Source organism: Heliconius melpomene, chromosome 13 (genome assembly GCF_056956725.1).
Source record: "Heliconius melpomene rosina isolate 202511_hmr_F chromosome 13, ASM5695672v1, whole genome shotgun sequence".
NCBI lineage: Eukaryota > Metazoa > Arthropoda > Insecta > Lepidoptera > Nymphalidae > Heliconius > Heliconius melpomene.
The window spans coordinates 16,088,533-16,110,427 of NC_140401.1; the positions used below are offsets into that span (position 1 = coordinate 16,088,533).

A 21,895-nucleotide genomic window follows, 5' to 3' on the forward strand; every position below is an offset into this window, starting at 1 on the left:
TAATGTCTGTTCACTGCAAGAAGATAAAATAAAATCATATTCTATTGGTACCAATACAAAAATAAAAGTAGAAGTAGTTAATTGGCGAAAAACAACGCCGTGTTTTGACTAGATTCGATTCACCTATGAAAGAGTTGTCGACCTCACAAACGTTAAAAATGTAATCTTCATTCAACCTAAGTAAAATATAAGTAAACAATTTAAATTACATAATTATTGTTTACTTATTCATTTATTCCGATTAATAAAGAATATTTCACATAACAACGGTTATATCAATTACATAATGTAATAACAAAGAAAAATTGCAGTAGATAACTACTTTGTATTTTTAATAGCATATTAGATGCTACTTACTTATACAAATAGTATTTAAAATAAACGAATTAACACTCACAACTCTAATATCGGCTGTATGGACTATGGTCTTTTAGAAGTTTCAATTTAATTTGTTTATTTTAATCTTTCATGCTTATTATTAAAAGTAAATTGTAAAATCTTGATTTTCTCGTTCTCTTAATAATTTAGGGAAGTGAAGAATCCCTTAGAATTCCCTCCAGTTTCCTACAGTCTTCTTAATAAATAATGATTTCGATGGTCTACTCTAATTGAACTATTAGAGGGCCTTGATCTCAAAGCGCGTGGTAGCTTTGCATAACGCATGTCAAATTAAATTTTGTAAGTATTAATAATAATATACAGGTAGTTTTTTATAAAAATATTTGGTCAATTTTATAGTTTATGTTTTATTAGTTTTTTTTTAATTCAGATGATGAAACAAGGAGACTATTTATAGCAAGTGTAGTATCGCAAATTTTTGTATACACAGATTTAAAAATAATAAAATTTGACATAAAAAATGTAAATCTATATATATAAAATCGAAAGGTCACTCACTCATCACGAAATCTCAGAAACTACATGTGCTAGGAATCTCAAATTTTGTATAGGAGTTACTTATAGGACGTAGGTGGTCGCTAAGACGGGAATTTGCAATATTCGACTTCTAAGGGGTTGTTTCTGGGGTCGAAAGTTTGTATGAAACTTCGTTACTACAAATGCTAGGAGTCTCAAATTTTGCATAGACGTCACTAGGACGTAGTCATGGAGACAGAAATTAATAATAACATAGTTCACGCGGGTGAAACCGCGAGCGGGTCGCTAGTGTAATATAATCTTAATATATTTTGTATATGTTATGGGAATTTTATAATATTGGAAAATAATAGTCATTACGTCAACTCTTTTCTTAGAACACGTGCCGTTGTGGTCGGTACTACATTAACATGGAATAATTATTCTAATTTTTTTTTATACGATTAGTCAAGCAAACAAAATGCATATGTATAATTTTATAGTCAATATATGTAGATTGTTATATTATTTTAATTTTAATAATCGTCATTATCGAAATTATAATTATTGTTTATAGTTTATGTAAAGAAAAATATTTAATTATATAATACTACCCATTTTAACATATAATTAAAAAAACACATCCTATATAACAGAACTAAGATTTGTTTGTATCACGCAATGAAACTGTATATATGCGAATTATCGCCTTGTTATCTACATTTAATATACAAAAATGTTAAGAACACTGTGTTTCGGCTTGTTCGTAGTTTATTGTTCAGCCAGCTATAGTAAAAATGATTTGAGGATTCCCAATGGTAATTTATTCCGTTTTCTATATACTTTCCGCGATGAGATTGAGAAACGAGAGTCTCTAGTGACGTGAGTCTCCGTTTACTAATATCTACATTCAATATGGAAATAGACGACATCGTGTCGTAGTGTAATAGCGACTAACTGTTAAAGCGATGGTTGTGGGTTCATTTTTCGGCTCTGGTGGATAAAGTGCGGCGTTGAGTTCCACACCTGAACACGCGATGTCTCAAGAATGAAGTGTTAATTGGGGAACGGAGTGTTTTAACACTAGGTTCTTTCTGCCTAACTAGCTGTGCGGAAAAAAGCGTGAAGCTGATATAAAGAAAAACCTATAGTGAATCGTGCGTAGTTACTAAAATAGCACCAACAGGAAGTGAACTAACTCAAAACAAAGTGATCCTATAAGGATTCCGTTTTGAGTTACGGAACCCTAAAATATAATTTTGGAAACTTATAAGTAACAATTTTTTTATTGCATAACTTCTATTCTAAAAGTGCGATATTTATTTTATTGGATTACTTTATTTTCTCTTGTAGAAACATTACTGCAATATGTCATTTCTGTTGTCTTTATTGCCATTATAGTTAATTCGTATAAAATACAATATTATAGAAGGTTTGATTTGTCTATAAGTTTGTGCTAACGTCATTATTGAATAAGTAGATACAAAAATAATACTACGAACAACTTCATATAATAAGCAAAAAAATAATTTAAATTAAATAATCAGCTTCACGCTGTATCCCGCACACATCAGGGTAGGCAGAGGGAACCTAGTGTTAAGACACTCCATTTCCTACTTTCTGCCGAATATTTCGAGACATTGCGTGTTGAGTGGCAGAACTCAACGCCGCACTTTGCCTCTACACCAGAGCGAAGAAATGGAAATATAAACGTAAATAAATATTTCACTTCCTCGAGTCGGAATCGAACCCACAACCGTCACGTTACAGTCATGACGGCCTCGACGAAACGAACGGAGGAAATTAAATAAAACAAAACATTTTGGAAATTTATAATATACTAAGCTATATAAGAATGTTTCAAAATCAATAAATCTAATTAATATGTATATTTTTTAAACAGTTTCTGATCTTGATACATCTCAAGGGTCAATAGGAAACATTGGAAGTAACACGTTGGGAGGTGAGTTTTGTTATTTTTAATATTTTTAATTCGAATAATATAATAAATACACAATACCTTTAAAATAGGAAAAAAATATCAGAAATAAGTTCAAAGACCAAGAGGCGCGGGTTCGAGTCCCGCAATTATTTTTATGTACATTTGTAAATATGTTTCTTTAGAATGTGAATAACACTTTCAAAATATAAAAATGTACCTATGTATTTCCAGACTTGTTATTATAGGTAAAGCTATCAAAAGTTTTAGTTTTCAAACTTCTTCTTAAAAAAAACATATATTTATTATGTTTACAATAATTGAATGCATGTACCGTTTTACAAATCACGCAGCTTAACAAGGTTTAAGCAGTTATAAAAAAAAAACAATTAAATTCATAAGAATAATTAAATTCATGTTAATTGATAATTATTGAATAAATGTTCTAGAAAAAACTATAAAATTATGTATGCAAAACCTAGTATATAATTATATATGTAAGTATGTACGTACGTAAGTGTGGGTCAAAATTTTATATATCTTTTTTCAGGCCTTTCTTTGGGTAACTTGGGAAATTTAGGAGGTAAGTTTGCGCACTTTTTTTTAATTACGCGTTTTTCCTGTGCGCCAAGGTTGGCCAAGGAAACAGTATTAAGGACTTTCATTCCATAATTTCCGCTACTTTTTTGAGATATTGCGTGTGGAGAGCGGAACTCAACGCTGTGTTTTGTCTACTAGAATAGACAATGAAAATAATTTTAATATAATCATATCCCAGTGTGGAGATCGAACCCCTAAACCACTATGACGGCCTAATTTTTTTACTCGAATATAATTTTTTACTCTATGACATCATGTAACAATCATTCTGTCTTTGTATCTTTAATGTATGAAATGCTTTTATATTGACTATTTTCCATTTATTTTACGTTTTGTTTAATATTTATTGTTAAATATAATGAACTTGATTCTTTTAGGTGTTGGACTACCATTATTGGGCGGCGGAGAAAGTAAGTATCTAGGGTGTTAAGACACTCAGTTCTCCGTTTTCCGATAAAAAAAGAATCATCGATATCGATTAGCGGGATAAAGAGTTATTCGTCCATTTGTCGCGCATATCTATACTAATATAATAAAGCGGAAGAGTTTGTTTGTTTGTTTGTTTGTTTGAACGCTAAGATCTCTGGATCTACTGGATCGATTTACTTTGTTTTTGTTTTGTATGAAAGCTGTATTCTTCAGAAGTGCTATAGGCTATATAATATTACATTACACATATATACTAATAAATTAAAATACTTTCTAATTTGACATGCAATTTATTCTGCCATGTTAATAACAACCGTCGTCGCTACGCGACCGCGTTCGTTACCGCGTCATTTTGATATTCATCCTTATGAAAATAAATATAATAGTCACTTTTAGCATTTCATCTAGATTGAAATTATATTTCTATAGAAATTATATTCTTATATTTCAAGCAGGCGTAGCCGCGTCCGGGTCCGCTAGTACTTAATATAAATTGAATATATTTGATAACCTCCTCGTTACGGAAGTCGGTTAAAAAGGTACCTATCAATAAATTTTATTTCAGATTCTGTTGGTAACATCGCTGCTATTCTTCAAGCGAGTGAGTAACAAAAATTAAAATTATATAAAGATTTTTCAGTCCAAATTCGTTCATTTACAATAAAGATATAAATTAAATACATTTTTGCTATTGTTAACAGATGCTGGTTCCAGTGACGACATAGGCAATGTTGCGAATATAGCTCAAAGCAGTAAGTAGCTTATTCGTTTATTTAACTCTCCACCGTATCCCGCAAAGCAGGGTAGGTAGAGGGAACCTATTGACAAGAATATATATTTTAAATTTTCCGCTCAATTTTCAAGACATTGTGAGCTTAGTGGCGGATATCAACGCCGCGCTTTGCCGTGTTACCATAACGAGAAGATAATTCAGTTACCTTCAGTCAGATGCTGTGCCGCTGGGCCACGACTGCTTATTCTTACTATAAAATTTATGAACATTTTTATAATTCTTTTCACAAAATTTCTTTAAATTATAATTTTTTTTTATAATAACTATTTTTATCTTTTATTTTTTGTATATAATCAAATGACAAATAAAAAAATGTTTAAATAAACTTAGTTTCAAATTATATTGTAATTTTTTTATACTAATCAAACAGATGTATCGGGCTCTGGAGATAACAACGGTAACAACAATGAAGGCGAAAATGATAAGGGCAATAACAACAATAACCAAAATGAGCAAAGTGGTAATAAACTAATATTAGAATTCCATATATTTCTGTAGTATTAGTTAATAATAAAAATTAAAATATAACCTTGAAATAACTAATGAATAAACAGCTTAATTTTTTTTGAAATTAAAGGATAGCAACCACGCTTTGAAATTAAAGAATATTTTCTTGAATGTTACAAAAATAAATAAAATGTACCTAATCACAAGTCGTGTAATATTAGCCTGATTCTTTGATTTTAAAGTAATTGACGGAACTAAATATATTTCTTAACCTAATCTGTTCAAATTGAACCTATAATTATCGTAAAAAAGACATAAATGCTTAATAAACATTCTGTTTGCACTGAAATGGCGGGCGTCGACGAGATAGGTTTTAGGACTTTTTTTCTTTTTTTCAGGTGCATTATTGTCAGTAGGAAACATTGCCGGCGTTGTTCAAGCCAGTAAGTAACTTAAATAAGATATTATTATATTATTTATATAAAATATTTTTTTATTATTTATTCGTCAGAAAGTGGGGAACGGAGTGTCTTAACACTAGGTCCCCTCTGCCTACCCTGATGTGTGCGGGATACAGCGTGAACTGATTTATTTATTTTTATTTTTCATTTATAACATATTAAAATTAATAATTATTTTACAGATTTAGGTTCCGATAACAATGATCCAAATGGTGAGTATTATATTTACGACTGGTATTTAGTTTAGCTAGGTTTGATACTAACCAGAATCTAAACTAGGCTAATCAAACATGTGGGTTAGATTCTCAATCAAGGGAATGAATTATTCTCATTTTCTCGCCCTGGTAATGTCTCTAAAATTTACCAAAAAGTTTCTTAACACAAAAAAATTTACTAACTATATAAAGCGTCTATAGTAATTAAACAACACCACAAAACTATTTTTTTTTAATTGTTTTGAAAAAAGTCAGTGCATAGTTGTTACTTATCATAAGACTCTCTTTGCCTATACCTACGTTATGCGAGAAAGAGCATGAAACTGAAAGTGACAAAAAAGAACTAAAAAACGTATTGATTTGTATATTTAATACTGTTTTTATGTAAGATATCATATTTTTTTATATAATTAAAGTAAATCTCTTGAATTTATAATTAATAGTTATTCGTCCCTCAGAAAATAACTCCGGTGGGAGTATTGGAAACATCGCTAATATCGCACAAAGCGGTGAGTTATTTATCTTTACCTAGTACATAATAATAGAATAGAAGTCTTCCAGTATATGTAATTTTATTTTTTAATTGAACATATAACCAACGTATAATTCAGCCATATGTAAGTCATTAAAATATATTAAAATCATTATATATTTCAATAATATTAATTATTCTTACAGCCGTAGGAGGAGGAACCTCGCAAGGTAACATCCCTAATACTTCACAGAGCAGTGAGTTTTGTTTTTTATATCAAAAATCGAATCAAATCAGCTCTACGGGATACAACAGGGTAGGCAGAGGGAACCTAGTGTTAATTAAGACACTTCGTTCCCCACTTCCCGCAGAGTTTTGGACGCATTACATGTCAAGTGGGGGAGTTCAACGCCGCGCTTTGCTTCGGCACCAGAGCGAAGAAATGAAAATATAAATTTAAATAAATATTTCATTTCCTTGAAAATTCCTCCCAAAAATGCGATGGTACTTTTTACTCACTTTGTACAATAATTTATAAAAAAGTATCGGTGGATTCACAGATCTTGGTAACTTGGGCAATTTGGCTAATTTGGGCAACATCCTCGGCAACTTAGGCAATTCTGGCTTAAGCGGTGGCGTAGTCAGTATTGGTAACGCCGCTGGAATCACACAAGCCAGTGAGTTTTCTATTTTATGTAAATCTTTATAATATTTAATACCAAATTACTTACAATATATATAAAAAATATACTATTTTATTATTTCGTAACTTTTATAATATCGAATTTTACACAAAATCTTTACAGATCTTGGCAGCTTAGGCAATTTGCCTAATTTGGGCAATTCACTTGGCGGCTTAGGCAGCTCTGGAAACTCTGGCAATTCCGATCCAAATAGTTAGTAATAAGTTAACTATTTATATATTTCATAAATGTGAAAATAAAATACAGATTACGACGAAATCTATTAAAAATAATTGAAGCTATTATTTTTTATCTGTGATAAACCATAAGATTTTTTAAATTTTATATAGGTGCTGATGTACCTATATAAAAGTTTTATTTTTAAAAGTTTTATAAAAGTTTTTTTTTTATTTTGATTGTTGTAGCTGTGGGGCAAAACACGGTTGGCAACGTCGCTGGTATTGCGCAAACCAGTAAGTTTTATAATTTCAACTGTCTTAAAACAAAACTCTATGAGTTTATTAACTAGTGCCATAATTGATTGTAGACGTTGGAAACTTGGGCAACTTAGGAAATCCGGGCAATTTAGGTAATTTGGGTACCTTAGGAAATCTTTTTAATCTTGGCAGCTCAGGCAATTCTGGCTCAAATAGTAAGTTGATACTTTTTTATTTACTTAAATTTAATACTAGATTTACTTGTTTAACTAACCCACTCTAAGTAGAAGTGATCAGATATTTAACCAACATAAGGATAATCTACAATTGGGTGTTGCTTCGTTGTAGTGATTGCTTTTACTTTTTAAATTTCAAGAAATATTACCGAGCAAATAAAAAAAAAAAATAAACCTTCATTTACTTTAATTTTATTTACAATACATTTCAATGTGTGTAATTGTATATATTAAAAGTTACGTTAAGACCCTCGCAGGGGCACCAATGCGACGGTTGGGACGGGGTTCGATTCTCACTCGGAGGAATGAAATATATTTCTTCATTTTGGTAACTAGGTAAAGTTCCACCACTCAACGCCCAGTGCCTCGGGAACTCGGCTGAATGTGGGGTACTTAATGGGAACGGGGTACCTTAATACTAGGTCAACAGGTTCCATCTATCCTACCATGTAGGGGATGCAGCGTGTTAAAAAAATGTTTTTTTTAATAACAGATGGTGGAGGATCGCAAGGAAGTATTGGCAACATAGCGAATATAGCCCAAAGCAGTAAGTTTCCAGTGTGCTTGTAAAATGAATTTAAGTCAGTTCAATACGTTAATTCGTTACGTATTCGTATTTATAGATGTTGCTGGAGGAAACAGCGGCAACAGGGGAAGTTCAGGCGTAATAAGTAAGTTTGTATTATTTTGTATTATTTTTTCAACTTATCGCATATTCTCGCTTATAGTCTGACGCTGGCCTACTGCGCCACCTTGGCACTATAAATATATTTTATATAAAAATAATAATAGGTTCTGTAATGTTTTACTCATGAAAATAATTGTTATTTAAAATACTCTATAAAATATATGTTGAACCTCGTCCTTAGTAAGGCTGTCGTTGGAACACCGATCCTATATGTAGGGTATTATGTAAAAGTAAACCAAATAAAAGACGCATACCGATGAATTGTATATTTTCAATAGTATAAAATTTGAATTAATATCTTATTGTCTTCAGCTTGCTCTTATACGAAAAGGTTGTTTGTAAATTTAAATAAATATTTTTTTTAAAAAGCCTTTTTCTCGCCTGCATTTAACTGGCGCAGTCGGTAGGATCGCGACGTTTGGCTATGATATAACTCTTAAAGCCATCGAACGGATTCAATCGTTATTACCGCGATCGTTAAAGAAGAGTCTATGGAGGCGAGACCAGCGGAGCACCCTGTGCATCGGAGGTTCTGCCAAGCTCTTGAGTTCCGACTGGAGATGTAGCTTTTTTGGTAAGTACTCTCGTTAACCAAGTTCCTTTGCTATATTTCCTTCCGTATTAATTTTAATGCTTTCCTGGGGGTAAAAATAATGCACCTTAATATTTTTATTAGGGGCTCCTAACTCTAGAAATTTTATTTTAGAATTATTAAATTTACAAAAGATATATTCTTTCAAAATAGTTAGAAATATCAATCTTATTGATATAAATAAAATAGAATAGTTTATTACGTGAAAGCAGATAGTACGGAATATTTCTTAATTTTCATCCTAGAAATTCCTTACTAACCTTATATTATGTGAATCTCTACTCCATTCCTGATAAACATACCCTAACAATTATTCCTCAATCCAAGTTTATTGTACTTGGTAACGAAGGGTACACTTACCTATAAAGACGGATATAAAGGAATATCAGAAGGGATACTATTGAAGGAGGGAATGAAGAAAGAAGGAAGAAGGGATATTATTAAAATTAAAAGCAAAGATAGTTCCGAGGATTGCATTATTGCTCTCATTAAATATCAAAGGGGTAAGGGGTACGCACGTAGAAATTTTAAGCTAGGAAAACTACAAGAGGTCACAGGAGATATCAGGAATAGTTTTAATCACCATAACAAAGTATTACCAAGTTCAAGTTATGAATGCAACTTTAAGAACGCGTACTGAAACTATTATTATTAATTAAATTATAACCTGCAGAAAATTCACTTTTTATGAATGAATTCAGTATAAATAATAGTCAAAATTTCGAAGGAAATAAATTGGTCTATCATCATGTCTGTTCCAAGCTGGCCTACGACGATTATATGTATTGCTATAATAGTTGTTCGAGGAAAGATATATTATAGTACAAATATTTGCTGAATTATCTATATTTTTTTTCAAAAATATAAAATTTTAAGATTTTAAGGGAGTCGTCGTGGCGCAGGGGCACACGGTCTGACTGTAAAATCAACTGGTTGTGTATTCGATCCCCACTCAAGAAAATGAAATTTTTGCTTGCCATTAGTTTCTTTAAAAAATAATAAATTTTAACTCTAATGGGTTTTATCTTTGCAGGTTGGGCAGATGTGATTAATTATGTAAACAGTAACCGCCAAAACAGTAAGATACAATTTTATTTATTTGTAACTTCTCTTTTCTTCTAGTTTTTTATTAATGATAAAAATAATAAAAAAGTTCTTTAAGATATAAATAAATTATGCAAAAAATAGGAAAGGCTTATTATTTTTTCTGAATGAAATTTTTTATAAATATTTTTTTTAGATAACAATAATAATGGAGGTGGCATCGGTAACATTGCGAACGTCGCCCAAAGCAGTTAGTATTTATATTTTAACCAAAAGTAAATTCTAATTTTATCAATACCTTTTTCAATATGCTAAATAAGTGAAATCAGTAATTGAAATCAGCTATATATTTAACATTGTTTTTACATGTGTTTTTTTTCCCTCAAATAATGGAAATGATCTCTATTGTACTTGTAATATTTTGCTTCAGATATTGGCGGCGTCGGCGTTAGTAACATTGCTGGCATTGCCCAATTAAGTTAGTTGATTTAAAATTATATAATATATTATGTAATTTTTTTATTGTTTGCATGAGTATTTTTTTCTTTGTGATGATTTCGTTTTAATGAAACTAATTAATTTCAGATGCCAACGGAGGTCTTCTTGGTCTTCTTGGTCTTAACAGTAAGCACATAATAATATATTTCTTTTATAATAAATAGCCTTATAGAAATAATACAAAAACTTAAAAAATATATATATTTTTTAAATAATAGTTAAAGTAGTTATTTGGAATTGTTTTTTATTTATATAATGTAAAACAATATAGATATTACAGAATAATCCTATTTTACTGGTTCTAAATTAACAATTTTATTATATTTAATAACGCCACGCTTCGCCAATTTTTGAAATGAAAATAATTTAAATATTAACAGCATCTCCTCGAGTGGGAGTCGAACTCACAACCATTGCGTTTACAAGCAGTCGTTGTCCCATTACGCTGCGATGAATTTAATATTTAATTTATCATTAAAGATATTAACGAGAACATCGAAAGGCCTTGCCAAGTATTCGATACGTACTGCATAAAGAAATATTTCGCGGAACACTCTAAATGTAAAGAAGCGCAGGGACCGGTACCAGATCCTCTGTACAGACATCAGTCCACCATATTTTTCCCTAGAATAAACGTTACAACGACTTCAACTGACGTTTTGTATGGTGGTCTTAATGGGAGAATTGAAGATTTCTTGTAAGTTTGTACATTTTTTTAAATTCCACCCTATATTCTACTTATAGCAGGGTAGGCAGAAGGAATGAAGTGCTAATACACTCCGATATCTTTATATCGAGTGGAGGAACTCATCGCCGCGTTTTGTCTTCTTACCAGAGGGAGGAAATAAAAAAAAATCTCCCGACTCAAGCAATTTAACACACGACCGTGGCGGGTACAGTCAGCTTATTCATTAGCAAGAAATAGAAAAAGTACAATACAATATAATTTAACTCATAATTTTATAATTTTCAAGCTTTTAAAAATGATGATGACACTTTAACTTAAATCTGTACCTTTATAGTATACTAGCGGCCCGCTCGCGGTTTCACCCGCGTGAACTATGTTATTATTAATTTCTGTCTCCATGACTACGTCCTAGTGACGTCTATGCAAAATTTGAGACTCCTAGCATTCGGTTCGGTTCTTTATTTATGGCGCTTCGAGCGTGCCAGTTGAGCACTATTCACTTCGCCAATGTCACGTTGTATGGAGAACACACAAAGGAGGTTGTACGGTAAAAAAGAGATTATATTACACGATAGGAGAATGACTCCTAGCATTTGTAGTAACAAAGTTTCATACAAACTTTCAACACCAAAAACAACCCCTTAGAAGTCGAATATTACAAATTGCCGTCTTAGCGAGCACCTACGTCCTATAAGTAACTCATATGCAAAATTTTAGATTTCTAGCACATGTAGTTTCTGAGATTTCGTGATGAGTGAGTGACCTTTCGATTTTATATATTATTTTATATATTTCGATTTTATATATATAGATTATTATAATATGATTAAATGATATTTAAAAAAATATATAATACATTTTTTTTTAAATTTTAGTATCGACAGAGAAACTGACAGACTAGTGCTGACTATTGAATTCAGAAATTTGAGGTTCTACTCTAAATACACTTACTTCAGATTCCACAGACGAGCCAAAGAACCAATTGTCACTAGGGACTACTTATACTTCAGTTACCGTAATTATTTCTTTAATTTTTCATTGACTTATTTAAAAGTTTTATAATATACATATTTGATGTATTAACTGAAATAAAGTTACCAGAACACCATGGGTTCAAATCCTAAATGGTTGTTTTTTTTATTGAAAGTTCGTAATACGTTTAATTCTCCTTTTCCGCTGGAAATTGGTGCTAACACACTTCGTCCTCCGTTTTTTGAAACATTATGTATTGAACGGCATTCAACGTTGCGCTTTGTATAAATGAAAATAATTCTCTGGAGGGGCGAGCAAACTTCAAAGTCATTTATAATTCGCTTAACTAAATGCAATTTAAAGATCCTTCGAATCCATCATCCTTAACACAATATTGTTTTCTTTATATAGAGTCTGTAGTATCTACTATAATAATACCAAACATAAAGGACCTGCAATTGGAGAAGAGTGAGACTTTCATATATAGCAATGATCGTACGCCAACATTTAGTATCGGCCCCAATGCATTTAATAGCCCTGGTAAGATATTTATAAGATTTTTATTAGTCTCTAACTAAATGATGAATTACTAGAAAATTATTTTATTAATAGAGTAGGAAGAGAGCTTAGTTTCAAGGAACTCGGATTTACTAGATCGGGGACATGAGAATAAATGTTTTTTTTTATCCTAATGGTCTAACTATCGTGTTTATAGTTGAGCACTCCACGATGGCCTTTATAAATTAAATTAACTTTGATATTGATAATATTTTTTCTTATATAACCTGTGGAAAAAGCTACAAAATTTTTCGTGTAGTATTCGAACCGATCATGCATCCCGCAGCAGGGTAGGTAGAAAGAACCCAGCGTGACATTCCGTTCTCTTCTTTCAATCCAATTTTGTTGAAACAGGTTGAGTGACGGAAATCTACTTAACATTTAGTTTTTTTAAGAAAGCTAAAATAATTTATTCCTTTGAGTAGTGATTGAACCCTTGCGTCTACAGTCGTTGAGACCTCTACGATAAACCCACACGGTAATAGTTCTTAAAATGTATAAATGATGTCAATCGTTCCAGATCCTACAGTCCAGCTCGCAAGGCTCCAGCTCCTGGAAGACGTTCCGACCCTTAGTCAAGAGGCCCAACTTACAGAGGGCGCGTTTTACACAGCTACGTACTTACAACATAGTATTTGTGACTTTGGTCTTAAAATACTGTGAGATTATGATTTGTGATGATATTGAAAAATAAATATTTTTTTAAATAAATGTTCTTTTTTTTATTTTAAATTACATTGAAGATTTTTTAATTATTCATAATATATTCAATTGAAATAGTAAAGTTTGTTTTATTTTAAAGAATTATGTGTACTCATATATTTATGAAGGGGATGTAGGGGCATAACAAAAACGTTAGCTAAATAAGCAAAAAATAAATTAATAAACAAATATTTTTTGTAATTAATAACAATTCTTTGGTTACTTAATATATTATTCGGCATTGAATTTAGATTTTTAACTATGATATTATGAAATAATTACATAATTCTTGTCAGTAGAAGATTAGATTTTCTTTGTTTTCGCTATCAACTCTTACACACGCTCTAAGGAAAGTTATAAGCGTTATTCACATATAATGTGTTCTCGCGTACTTTTTTAATGTTAAAGTGAAATTTTTGTAGTCTTTGTGTCTTTGAATTATTATTTAACCGCTCATTTTACATGAGTAAACATCCCATCGCACCCTTGGACACGGTTCCATTAGAACTCTATGCCCATATTTTATTTAAAACATATAAATACATAATGTCGTTAGAAGTACAGAAGAAAAAATTATAATGATAATCTAGACACTTTCCTTTTTCACGTGTATCTTGTAATATTTTTTGTTACCACACATCTCCAGAACGACACACCCGATTAACATAATTAGGTATCGTTAGTTTTTTCTCAGTAGCCTAAGTGTTCTTAGATAGGAGACGTTAAAAAAAATCAAATATGGCGGCTGTTCAACGCCATGGCACTTAGTAAAAAAAAAAGTTTTATTGAATACGGGTATTAGGATTAACAGTTCGGACCTATAACAAATTCTTCAACCAATTAAATCTTTACCGAGAATCCTGCAAAATGTAAAGGGGGGGGACCCCTTTAAATTGTTGACTAGCTGTTAATTCTAGTAAACTATTGGGCTTGTTCTTTTTTCTTTTTAGTTTTATGCAGTCGGGGTTTTTGTTTTTTTAATTTATTTTTATTACATATATTTTCGTAGTATACTTGTTAGTGGACTAAAGACTGATGCAAAAATATTGCTTCTTAACAAATACGTACGGCTAGTGGACATAGTTTTTTGTATTAATTGAGGTAATAATCTCCATTCGAGGGAATGAATTACTATTATTAATATCTTCTGTAGACTTACAATTAAGAAATTTGAAAAATAAACGATAAAATCCAAAAAAGATCCAAATTTATGTTACACATAAAAACAAACTTATAATTGTAGTTCATTTTTTACAAAAGTGCATACACCCTTAAAATTTTCAACTTTTATTAATTGCAATTCTCGTAGACCTACAATCCTGATGGTACAGAATCGTCGTTAAGCGAATATTTTCGTACTTGACCAGTTTTCTTAATTTTTATGGAACACTACCAGCAGCTCTTCTAGGTAAAACAATTGAAAAATACTAAAAATCTTTTGAGGTTAATACATGTTAAGTATGTACAATGTGCGTACAATGTTCAAATTAAATCAATTGATATAATCAAATAATAACTGAGATTTTTCTAACCAACGCAACGCCAATAATTCTTTACACCTTAATTGCACACATAATTTAGCCCAAAAACCTAATTTTAAAAATCACGCGATAATAATCTTTATATAAGCAATGTTTATTAAGTTCAAGTAATGTGGATTTTAAATTTCCGAATATGAAGGTGGTGTTATTAGTTGTTGTTTTATGCAAGTTTGTGATCGGGGAAGAGTATAAAATACCGTCAAGTATGTCATTTAATTTTTTTTGCAAACCTTGGCAAACGATACAATGTTTCTAAATCAGGCGGAGAGTGGAGAACAGAGAAATTCTAAATTATAGTCACTCTGTCTCTGCTTTATGCGGTAGATGCGTGATAATAAAAAAGTATATTTCATACATTCTACAATAATAACACTTATTGATATAATTAAAAGTTTGAAATACATCAAGTTCTTTGGAATCTAGCTGAAAAGTTAATTCTAATAGTTATAATATTTTCATAATTCTACGATTACTACTATATTTAACTGCTGCATATAAGTTTCCCAAGGATTGGTTCTGCGCTTTAACGAGTTTATATCTAAGAAAGATACATACATAATTTTCCGTGAAATTTTTAATTGTTAACTGTTTTAGACCGAAACACGTAAAACGTTTATGAAAAGTGATAAAAAAATATGATATTAAGTTATAATTCAGATTATATGTTTTTTTTATGATATTCATGAATTATTTCATATTGTTTTAGTTGAAGAACTATCGAAAAACGGCATTGGTTTATATAATGGAGACGTAAAAGATAACGTAAATGACTGTAAGTACCTACTTAATTATTTTTTTAAAATAGATAAAAAGCTTTGCGATTAGTACTACTGTCGTCTACCTTAGAGCGAACGTATTATTAAACCTTTTCGGAGGTTTATTCTGCTTGGGAGCCTGGAAACCTTGTACACTACACTATACACTTCAGTTCTCCACTTTCCGCCGAATTATCAAGGCATTAATGGTGAAACTCAACGCCGCGCTTTACCTCATCACCAGAGCTAAAAAATCATAATGATTAATATTTCATTCCCCGAGCGGCATCGAACACGCAACCGTCGCAAGTTTTTTCTCCTCCGCCACGAATGCTTCTCATAAATATAATATCAAAAATATAATATATCCAAAAAAGATTTTGGATATATTATACTTTTTTAATGGAAAACATTACATAAATATTATATAATATTACATTTCATTTTAAAAATATTATTTCTCATTCATTATTTTTACAGACAATGAGTATGACAATAAATACGAATTGGGCAATCCTGGTAAGTACTTCAATGTTAAAAGTTAATCACTAAGTTAGTAAGTATATTTTAACGATTTTATTATAGCGACGCGGCGGTTATGAATTCGATTCCAGTTAAGGGGATTAATCTCATTACTCTCATTTTCCTGTTCTGGTAAGAAGACAAGCATTGAGGGCCCAATGTTTTTTTTAAATTTTATTTTTCTACCAGATGATGACAAACAATATATAGAAAAACCCTGTAATAACTACGACGCGTTTTGCATACGACGCTTTTTTGCCCAACATTCACACTGCAAAGAATCTTATGGACCGGTGCCAGCATCAACAAGAAGACCGACAAGTTGGTATTGGCTGTGGAGTTCACAAACTTTGGACTGGGCTCTAATGAAAATTACTTTAAATTTCATCGCCGCGGTCAAGAACCTATAGTCAATATGGGTTATTTAAATGTCACTTATGGTATGTATTTTAACTGTTTATTGTTTGACAAACTTACTTTTGTCGTATAAGAACACCTTCACAAAATTTTAAGTAAATTAAACGTATTTTTTAACCGAAATCAAAAAGGAGAAGGCTCTCACTTCGTTGGGTATATTTATATTTTTTATTATTTTTATTACTATAATGTTTATATTTATGAATTTCCGGGATCCTTTTGTCGTGTCTCGTGTATACCGTACAATTTCCTTTACGTGTTCTCCATACAACTAGCATTGGTGGTGATTAGTGCTCAATATAAATAGCTTATTAAGGAAAGAAATAGAGAAAATGTATAAAAAATAGTAGGTAGCGAGAATCGAACCCACGCCACATGGAAACCCCTCAATTAGATTTTTTAAAAATAATTCTTAGATATAATTTACAATTTTTTTTGCAGCGTCCATTGTATATACAATTGTAATACCACATTTGAAGGATCTTCAGTACGAAAGAAGCGAAGTATTTACATACAATAACGATGTTAATCCACGATTCAGTTTTGGTCTCAGCGCTTTCGCTGGTACCGGTTAGTATAAAAAAAAACATTATATCGCATTCATTTTGAAAATAAAGAGTAAAATTAAAATTAAATTAAATTAAATTAAATTAAATTAAATTAAATTAAATTAAATATTAAATCAGCTTCACGCTATCCCGCACAAAGCGGGTTGGCAGAGGGAACCTTGTGTAAAGACACTCCGTTCCCTACTTTCTGTCGAAATCTAGAGGCATTGCTGGTTGAGTGGCGGAACGCAACGCCTCGAGTGGGGATCGAATCCGCAACCAGGTAACCTGGCTAAACGCGGCGTTAAATTCCGCCACTCAACACGCAAAGCCGCTGCAATATCTCTTGCAATGCTTTGGGGTCGATATTGGTAGAATATTTTAGTATTAAACCTGCAAATATGCAATATATAGTGCTAACCTGAAATAATACATTAAAATCGTATGTAATAGTTTGTAAGTAAGTTATCTTTACATATCCTACACACGCAAGAAATAAATGAATATAAATAATATTCCAAAGCTAAATATTTAATCGCTAAGGATTTTTTTCTTTTTATAGATCCTGTTCTTCTGGAAACGGCTTTGGCGTTTCTCGCTAATTATGCAGATAATATAAGAGAGGGCCAACTGACGGACGGACCGTTCTTCATAGCGAGCTATATTAAATATTATATATGTGACTTTGGTATTGAAGTATTATAGATGTGATACAAATAATGAAATTTTAAATACAGTTTGTGACAAAAAGTATGTAAATTTGTTTATTACAATGTATATATAATGGCTTTTTTTGAAAAATAGTAAAATTTACAAGGGTTGTTTTTTAAGTTGAACTGTGATCTCCTTTTTTTTAATAAATATTTAATTTACATTTAAATAAAACAAGTTCAATTTAAATAAAACAAAATTGAAAACACGCTTCGGGTTCTAATTCCATTTCAGTCAGGTCATCTAGGACTTATACGGGAAGAATAGAAGATTCCAAGCTCTATGGTTTTACCCAACATGCATTACCGAGGTGCATCTCCCACCTTCGGACTCCATCATCAGATCAACTCGGTGATACCATATTGTTGTATTGTTGATACAATTATTGAGTTTCTTATAATTTATTGGATATTTTTTGAACAAAAAATATAATAGTGCATTGCAATTTATTCTTTACTTTTACTTACTTACTTTATTCAACGTGTGTAGAGACACCACTTTTCGTCATATTTTCTAGACATTACATACTGAAGTAGAACTTGACGCCTCATTTTCTTTACCAGAGCGTGGAAATGAAAATAACTTAGACAGTCTCCAACCAAATCTGTCGTTAAATTTATTTAAATTATTAATGTTGTATCTAAAATTCCTCTTACTGACCAATCGAGGAAGATGCCTTAATTCGTAGGCGTATTGCATGGAGAAGAATTGCATGGTGTTAATTGAAATTGAAAATTGAATTGAAAATTTGTTAGCAGTGCGTGTTTAATAATAACTTTGCTTGAATTAACTAATTCATTTTTAATATTGTTGTATAACATATTTAATACATGTATGTATATAAATTGTTATCAATATGAAATTAATCACTTTTTCGCGTGAGCTAAAAATATTAGTAATAATTGCTTAATAGCCAACGCCCTTGATACTTTGAATTAGTATTTATTATATCGATTATTATCTGAATATAAGATATCTTTTGTTCGGAAAGTTTTAAAGATAGGAAAAGGTATCAAAGAGCACCGTTTTTAAGCTTTGCCTGAAGCAGCTTAGGTGAGCGAAGCTTTTTGAAAAGATTTTTTTCGTCCGCTGTAAATCCATCATTATTTTTATATGTCAAGGTGTTGTACTCTTATCCTCGTATTAACTGCACTTTTTAAAAAACTGTAGTAGTCCAGTAGACTGGTGACCTAAAAAGTGTATTGCAATAGATTTATTTAATTTTGTTCTGTTTTTTTTTTCGTTCTCGTATGCATTTCGAGAAATTCTTTCTTAGTGTTTTTCTTTTTCTTACACTCCAGGAGTTTCGTCAGTGCGTCGTCTGTCAGTTACTCAGTAACGGAAAATAAAATATTCCGTTTGCATAATAAAACATTAATCTTGACAAAATATATTATCAAACAAACTCTACAGTTGTATACCGTTAATAAATATTAGTATAGAAATACATAATTCAATTTAAATAGTTCAAATCAATATAAGCCTCTTATTCATACGACCTATAAGTCCTACCCAGACGAACGCAACCATAATGATGAGATTAGACTTCTGTCAATGACCCTTGTTGTTTAATCGAGAATATGGCTATTTGATAATATATTATTAATATATATTTTTATTATCTCTAATTTTGAGTATTATCTATATTTTTTTCAGCTTCATGCTGTATCCAGCATATCAGGGTAGGCAGAGGGAGCCTAGTGTTAAGACACTCCGGTTCCCACTTTCCGTCAAATTCTAGAGACATATGTGTTGAATGGCGGGACTCAACGCCGCACTGTAACTCGACACCGGAGCTAAGACAGGAAAGTATTAAATATTTAATTTCCTCGAGTGGGAATCGAATCCACGACCATCGCACCTAAAGTCAGACGCTGTCTCAGTATCTTAAACGTTTCAATGCAACATAATATATGTACGTACTATACTCGTATATTATAATATCCAATATCATTTTGTTGTAAAATCACCTGCTGGCGGCCTTTGAAACTTTAATTAACCTTTGGAATATTTTAATAATAGACAGCGAAGCTATGTACAAAAAAGTAATTTAAAAAAAAAGTAATAAATTTGTATGAAAATATTACTCTATGTATATGTGGCACAGGAGAAAAGTGTTCGTAAGCGAGCGAGGGTTCGATTTCCGCTTAGAGGGATTTATATTAAAATTATTTACACTTTCTTGCTCTGTTAAATTAAAGCGGGGTAATGAGTTGTTTTTATGGATGAATCTATTTAGGAATTGTTTCAGAAGAGGATATAGAAAAAATAAAAAATAATTATTATTTTCACCATTTATATAAATAATATATTTTTTAAATTACAAACCCTAATAGGTAAGATGTGCTATAATTAATATAATTATATAGCACTAAATCGTAAATTAATATAAAGTTAAATAAATTATAACCAAAGGAAAAGTTCTGTACGAAAAGTGTTCAGACCGACTTGAAAGTTTTTAACTTAGCCAATTATGCGGTTACAGAAGTTGTACATATTATAATTTAAAAATTAAAATTTAGTTTTTCTTTTATTCATAAATATAATATAGTAGCATATACATTTTTTTTTAAAATTAATTTTAAAATATTTTTGCTTGTGTTTTATTTCAAATATTTTCTTAGCAATAAAAATATTTAAGAGTTAGACAATTGATAAAGGCATTATTTTATGGAATATCGTATAATTTTACAACTTACAGTTAGTGTTTACAAAATTAGTTCGGAAAGTTCAGTAGCTTCTAAAGTTTCCCAATTTATTACTCACAAAACACGTAGTGTGGAAACTCGTTATGTAATAAAACATGATATTTGTATCAATATAATTATAAATAGAGAATTACATTATATTATTAAAACATTTATGTAGTATTAATAATCGTGAAATGCGTATCGTAAAAGTATTTAAAATTCAGTTACCATGTTTTTAAAATGAATGGTAAGAAATAGACAAAAAAGGGTTTAAATTGTATATCACATTAATGTCATTCTTTAAAAAGTAATATTTAAATAAATAAAATAAAATATTATTTATATAAATAATATTTTCATTTCAAAACAGATTATTTTAAATGTATAATTATTAGTTTACAGTTTTTTTTAGTTTTTATTAAAACGCTTTATAATTTAAATTTCGAACGGTGATATCGTTGAACATTTTAATGATCAAATTAATTAAAAAATTGTCATTAAAAGATTAAGTATGTATTTTAATGACTACTGTCAATTAATGAAACGAAATCATTACTTACCTATTAAAATATCTTCTAGGACACCCCTTATTTAGCTGCACACAATAAAAATTAAAAAAGAATAAACCATTAATATTTTCCACGACGATTAATATAAACGAAAAGTTTTACGCGATTTTTGCGAATCAACGCAAAAGGGCCCAAAGCACGACCTCCCTCGCGAAAGCTCGCGGTCAACTGACTGAATTTCACGACAGTCTGTCCTTACTTTCATGAAATGAACTGATTGTTACCAAAACGGAAATGACGTAACTCACATAACAAGTTATTATAAAAACGATTTTACCTATACGTACTAAGGTTCATATTATTAGAAAGCGAAAAGTTGTTTTTAAAGTACTCAACTGTTTGTTTGGGAGGGCCGTAGAGGCGGGAATGAGTGTGTTGAAAAAAAAATAAGCCAACCACGTCTCAGTGAAGTAAGGCTCCAGGGGCGGGTTTTGAGAATATCTTTAATTAAAATGGGAACTTTGCTTTTGTATGAATAATGTATCGAAAAATGTAAAAAGCACTCTCGAAAGCTTCAAGTATAGACAGCTCTTCTCAGCTAATTTAATTACGTCGGGTATTTTACGTTGAACAATGTTTCAAACTCGATATGAGTATGTATAATAGCACGCATCTCGCAAACTTGTGGAAATAGTTGATTATGGTGTTATGGTAGCGTAGTGTAAATTAAGTCGTAGTTAGTGGAATGTTGTGGAACTTACATTTCTAGGTTAAAGTTACAATAAAAAACAACTTTCAGTTATTATTTATAGTAACATGTGTTTAAAAATTACTTTTATAATATAAGAATATTTATGTTGTGTGACTGTAAACGCGGTGGGTTCGATTCCCAG

At 30.8% G+C, this 21,895-nt stretch overlaps 3 protein-coding genes across 22 annotated transcripts in view; 2 read left to right on the forward strand and 1 right to left on the reverse strand.

The window, feature by feature from the left end:
• CARPA (Carbonic anhydrase-related protein A) overlaps nucleotides 1-21,258 on the reverse strand; it is a 48,611-nt gene extending 27,353 nt beyond the window's left edge. The window contains exon 1 of one of the 2 annotated variants that reach the window (XM_085196105.1): nucleotides 21,054-21,258. The gene's annotated coding sequence lies outside the window, so the exon portion shown is untranslated. The remainder of the gene's footprint in view (nucleotides 1-21,053) is intronic. The other variant, XM_085196104.1, reaches the window with a different exon arrangement.
• LOC146533152 (uncharacterized) lies at nucleotides 1,540-13,318 on the forward strand. 19 transcript variants are annotated; one of them, XM_085196245.1, is made up of 26 exons: nucleotides 1,540-1,673; nucleotides 2,759-2,818; nucleotides 3,345-3,377; nucleotides 3,772-3,804; nucleotides 4,389-4,424; nucleotides 4,525-4,575; nucleotides 4,987-5,076; nucleotides 5,462-5,506; nucleotides 5,707-5,736; nucleotides 6,198-6,248; nucleotides 6,418-6,468; nucleotides 6,772-6,888; nucleotides 7,018-7,107; nucleotides 7,320-7,367; nucleotides 7,442-7,546; nucleotides 8,061-8,114; nucleotides 8,191-8,238; nucleotides 8,656-8,829; nucleotides 9,881-9,925; nucleotides 10,088-10,141; nucleotides 10,322-10,369; nucleotides 10,477-10,515; nucleotides 10,870-11,086; nucleotides 11,953-12,092; nucleotides 12,461-12,589; nucleotides 13,128-13,318. In XM_085196245.1, the coding sequence occupies exons 1-26, from the start codon at nucleotides 1,592-1,594 to the stop codon at nucleotides 13,268-13,270; spliced, it is 2,013 nt and encodes a 670-aa protein (XP_085052371.1). In that variant the 5' UTR covers nucleotides 1,540-1,591; the 3' UTR covers nucleotides 13,271-13,318. The 19 variants fall into 19 exon arrangements, with proteins under 19 accessions (XP_085052371.1, XP_085052372.1, XP_085052375.1 ...); XM_085196246.1 differs by having other exon boundaries at nucleotides 6,418-6,441; XM_085196249.1 differs by lacking the exon at nucleotides 10,322-10,369.
• LOC146533153 (uncharacterized) lies at nucleotides 14,934-18,252 on the forward strand. Its single transcript, XM_085196651.1, has 6 exons — nucleotides 14,934-15,053; nucleotides 15,557-15,622; nucleotides 16,086-16,124; nucleotides 16,317-16,567; nucleotides 16,986-17,114; nucleotides 17,655-18,252. Exons 1-4 carry the CDS (start codon nucleotides 14,984-14,986, stop codon nucleotides 16,535-16,537), a joined length of 396 nt encoding a protein of 131 aa, XP_085052777.1. The 5' UTR covers nucleotides 14,934-14,983; the 3' UTR covers nucleotides 16,538-16,567; nucleotides 16,986-17,114; nucleotides 17,655-18,252.
• Nucleotides 21,259-21,895: the final 637 nt, after the last annotated feature.

What these genes read in the sequence shown, in the direction of transcription:
- LOC146533152 (XM_085196245.1), top strand. Translation starts at nt 1,592, where the DNA reads ATGTTAAGAACACTGTGTTTCGGCTTGTTCGTAGTTTATTGTTCAGCC. An exon ending in TAACTTGGGAAATTTAGGAG is followed by an intron (nt 3,378 to 3,771) that starts GTAAGTTTGCGC and finishes TGATTCTTTTAG; the next exon opens with GTGTTGGACTACCATTATTG. An exon ending in TGGTCTTCTTGGTCTTAACA is followed by an intron (nt 10,516 to 10,869) that starts GTAAGCACATAA and finishes TTATCATTAAAG; the next exon opens with ATATTAACGAGAACATCGAA.
- LOC146533153 (XM_085196651.1), top strand. Translation starts at nt 14,984, where the DNA reads ATGAAGGTGGTGTTATTAGTTGTTGTTTTATGCAAGTTTGTGATCGGG. An exon ending in AAAAGATAACGTAAATGACT is followed by an intron (nt 15,623 to 16,085) that starts GTAAGTACCTAC and finishes TTATTTTTACAG; the next exon opens with ACAATGAGTATGACAATAAA. An exon ending in ATACGAATTGGGCAATCCTG is followed by an intron (nt 16,125 to 16,316) that starts GTAAGTACTTCA and finishes TTTTTCTACCAG; the next exon opens with ATGATGACAAACAATATATA.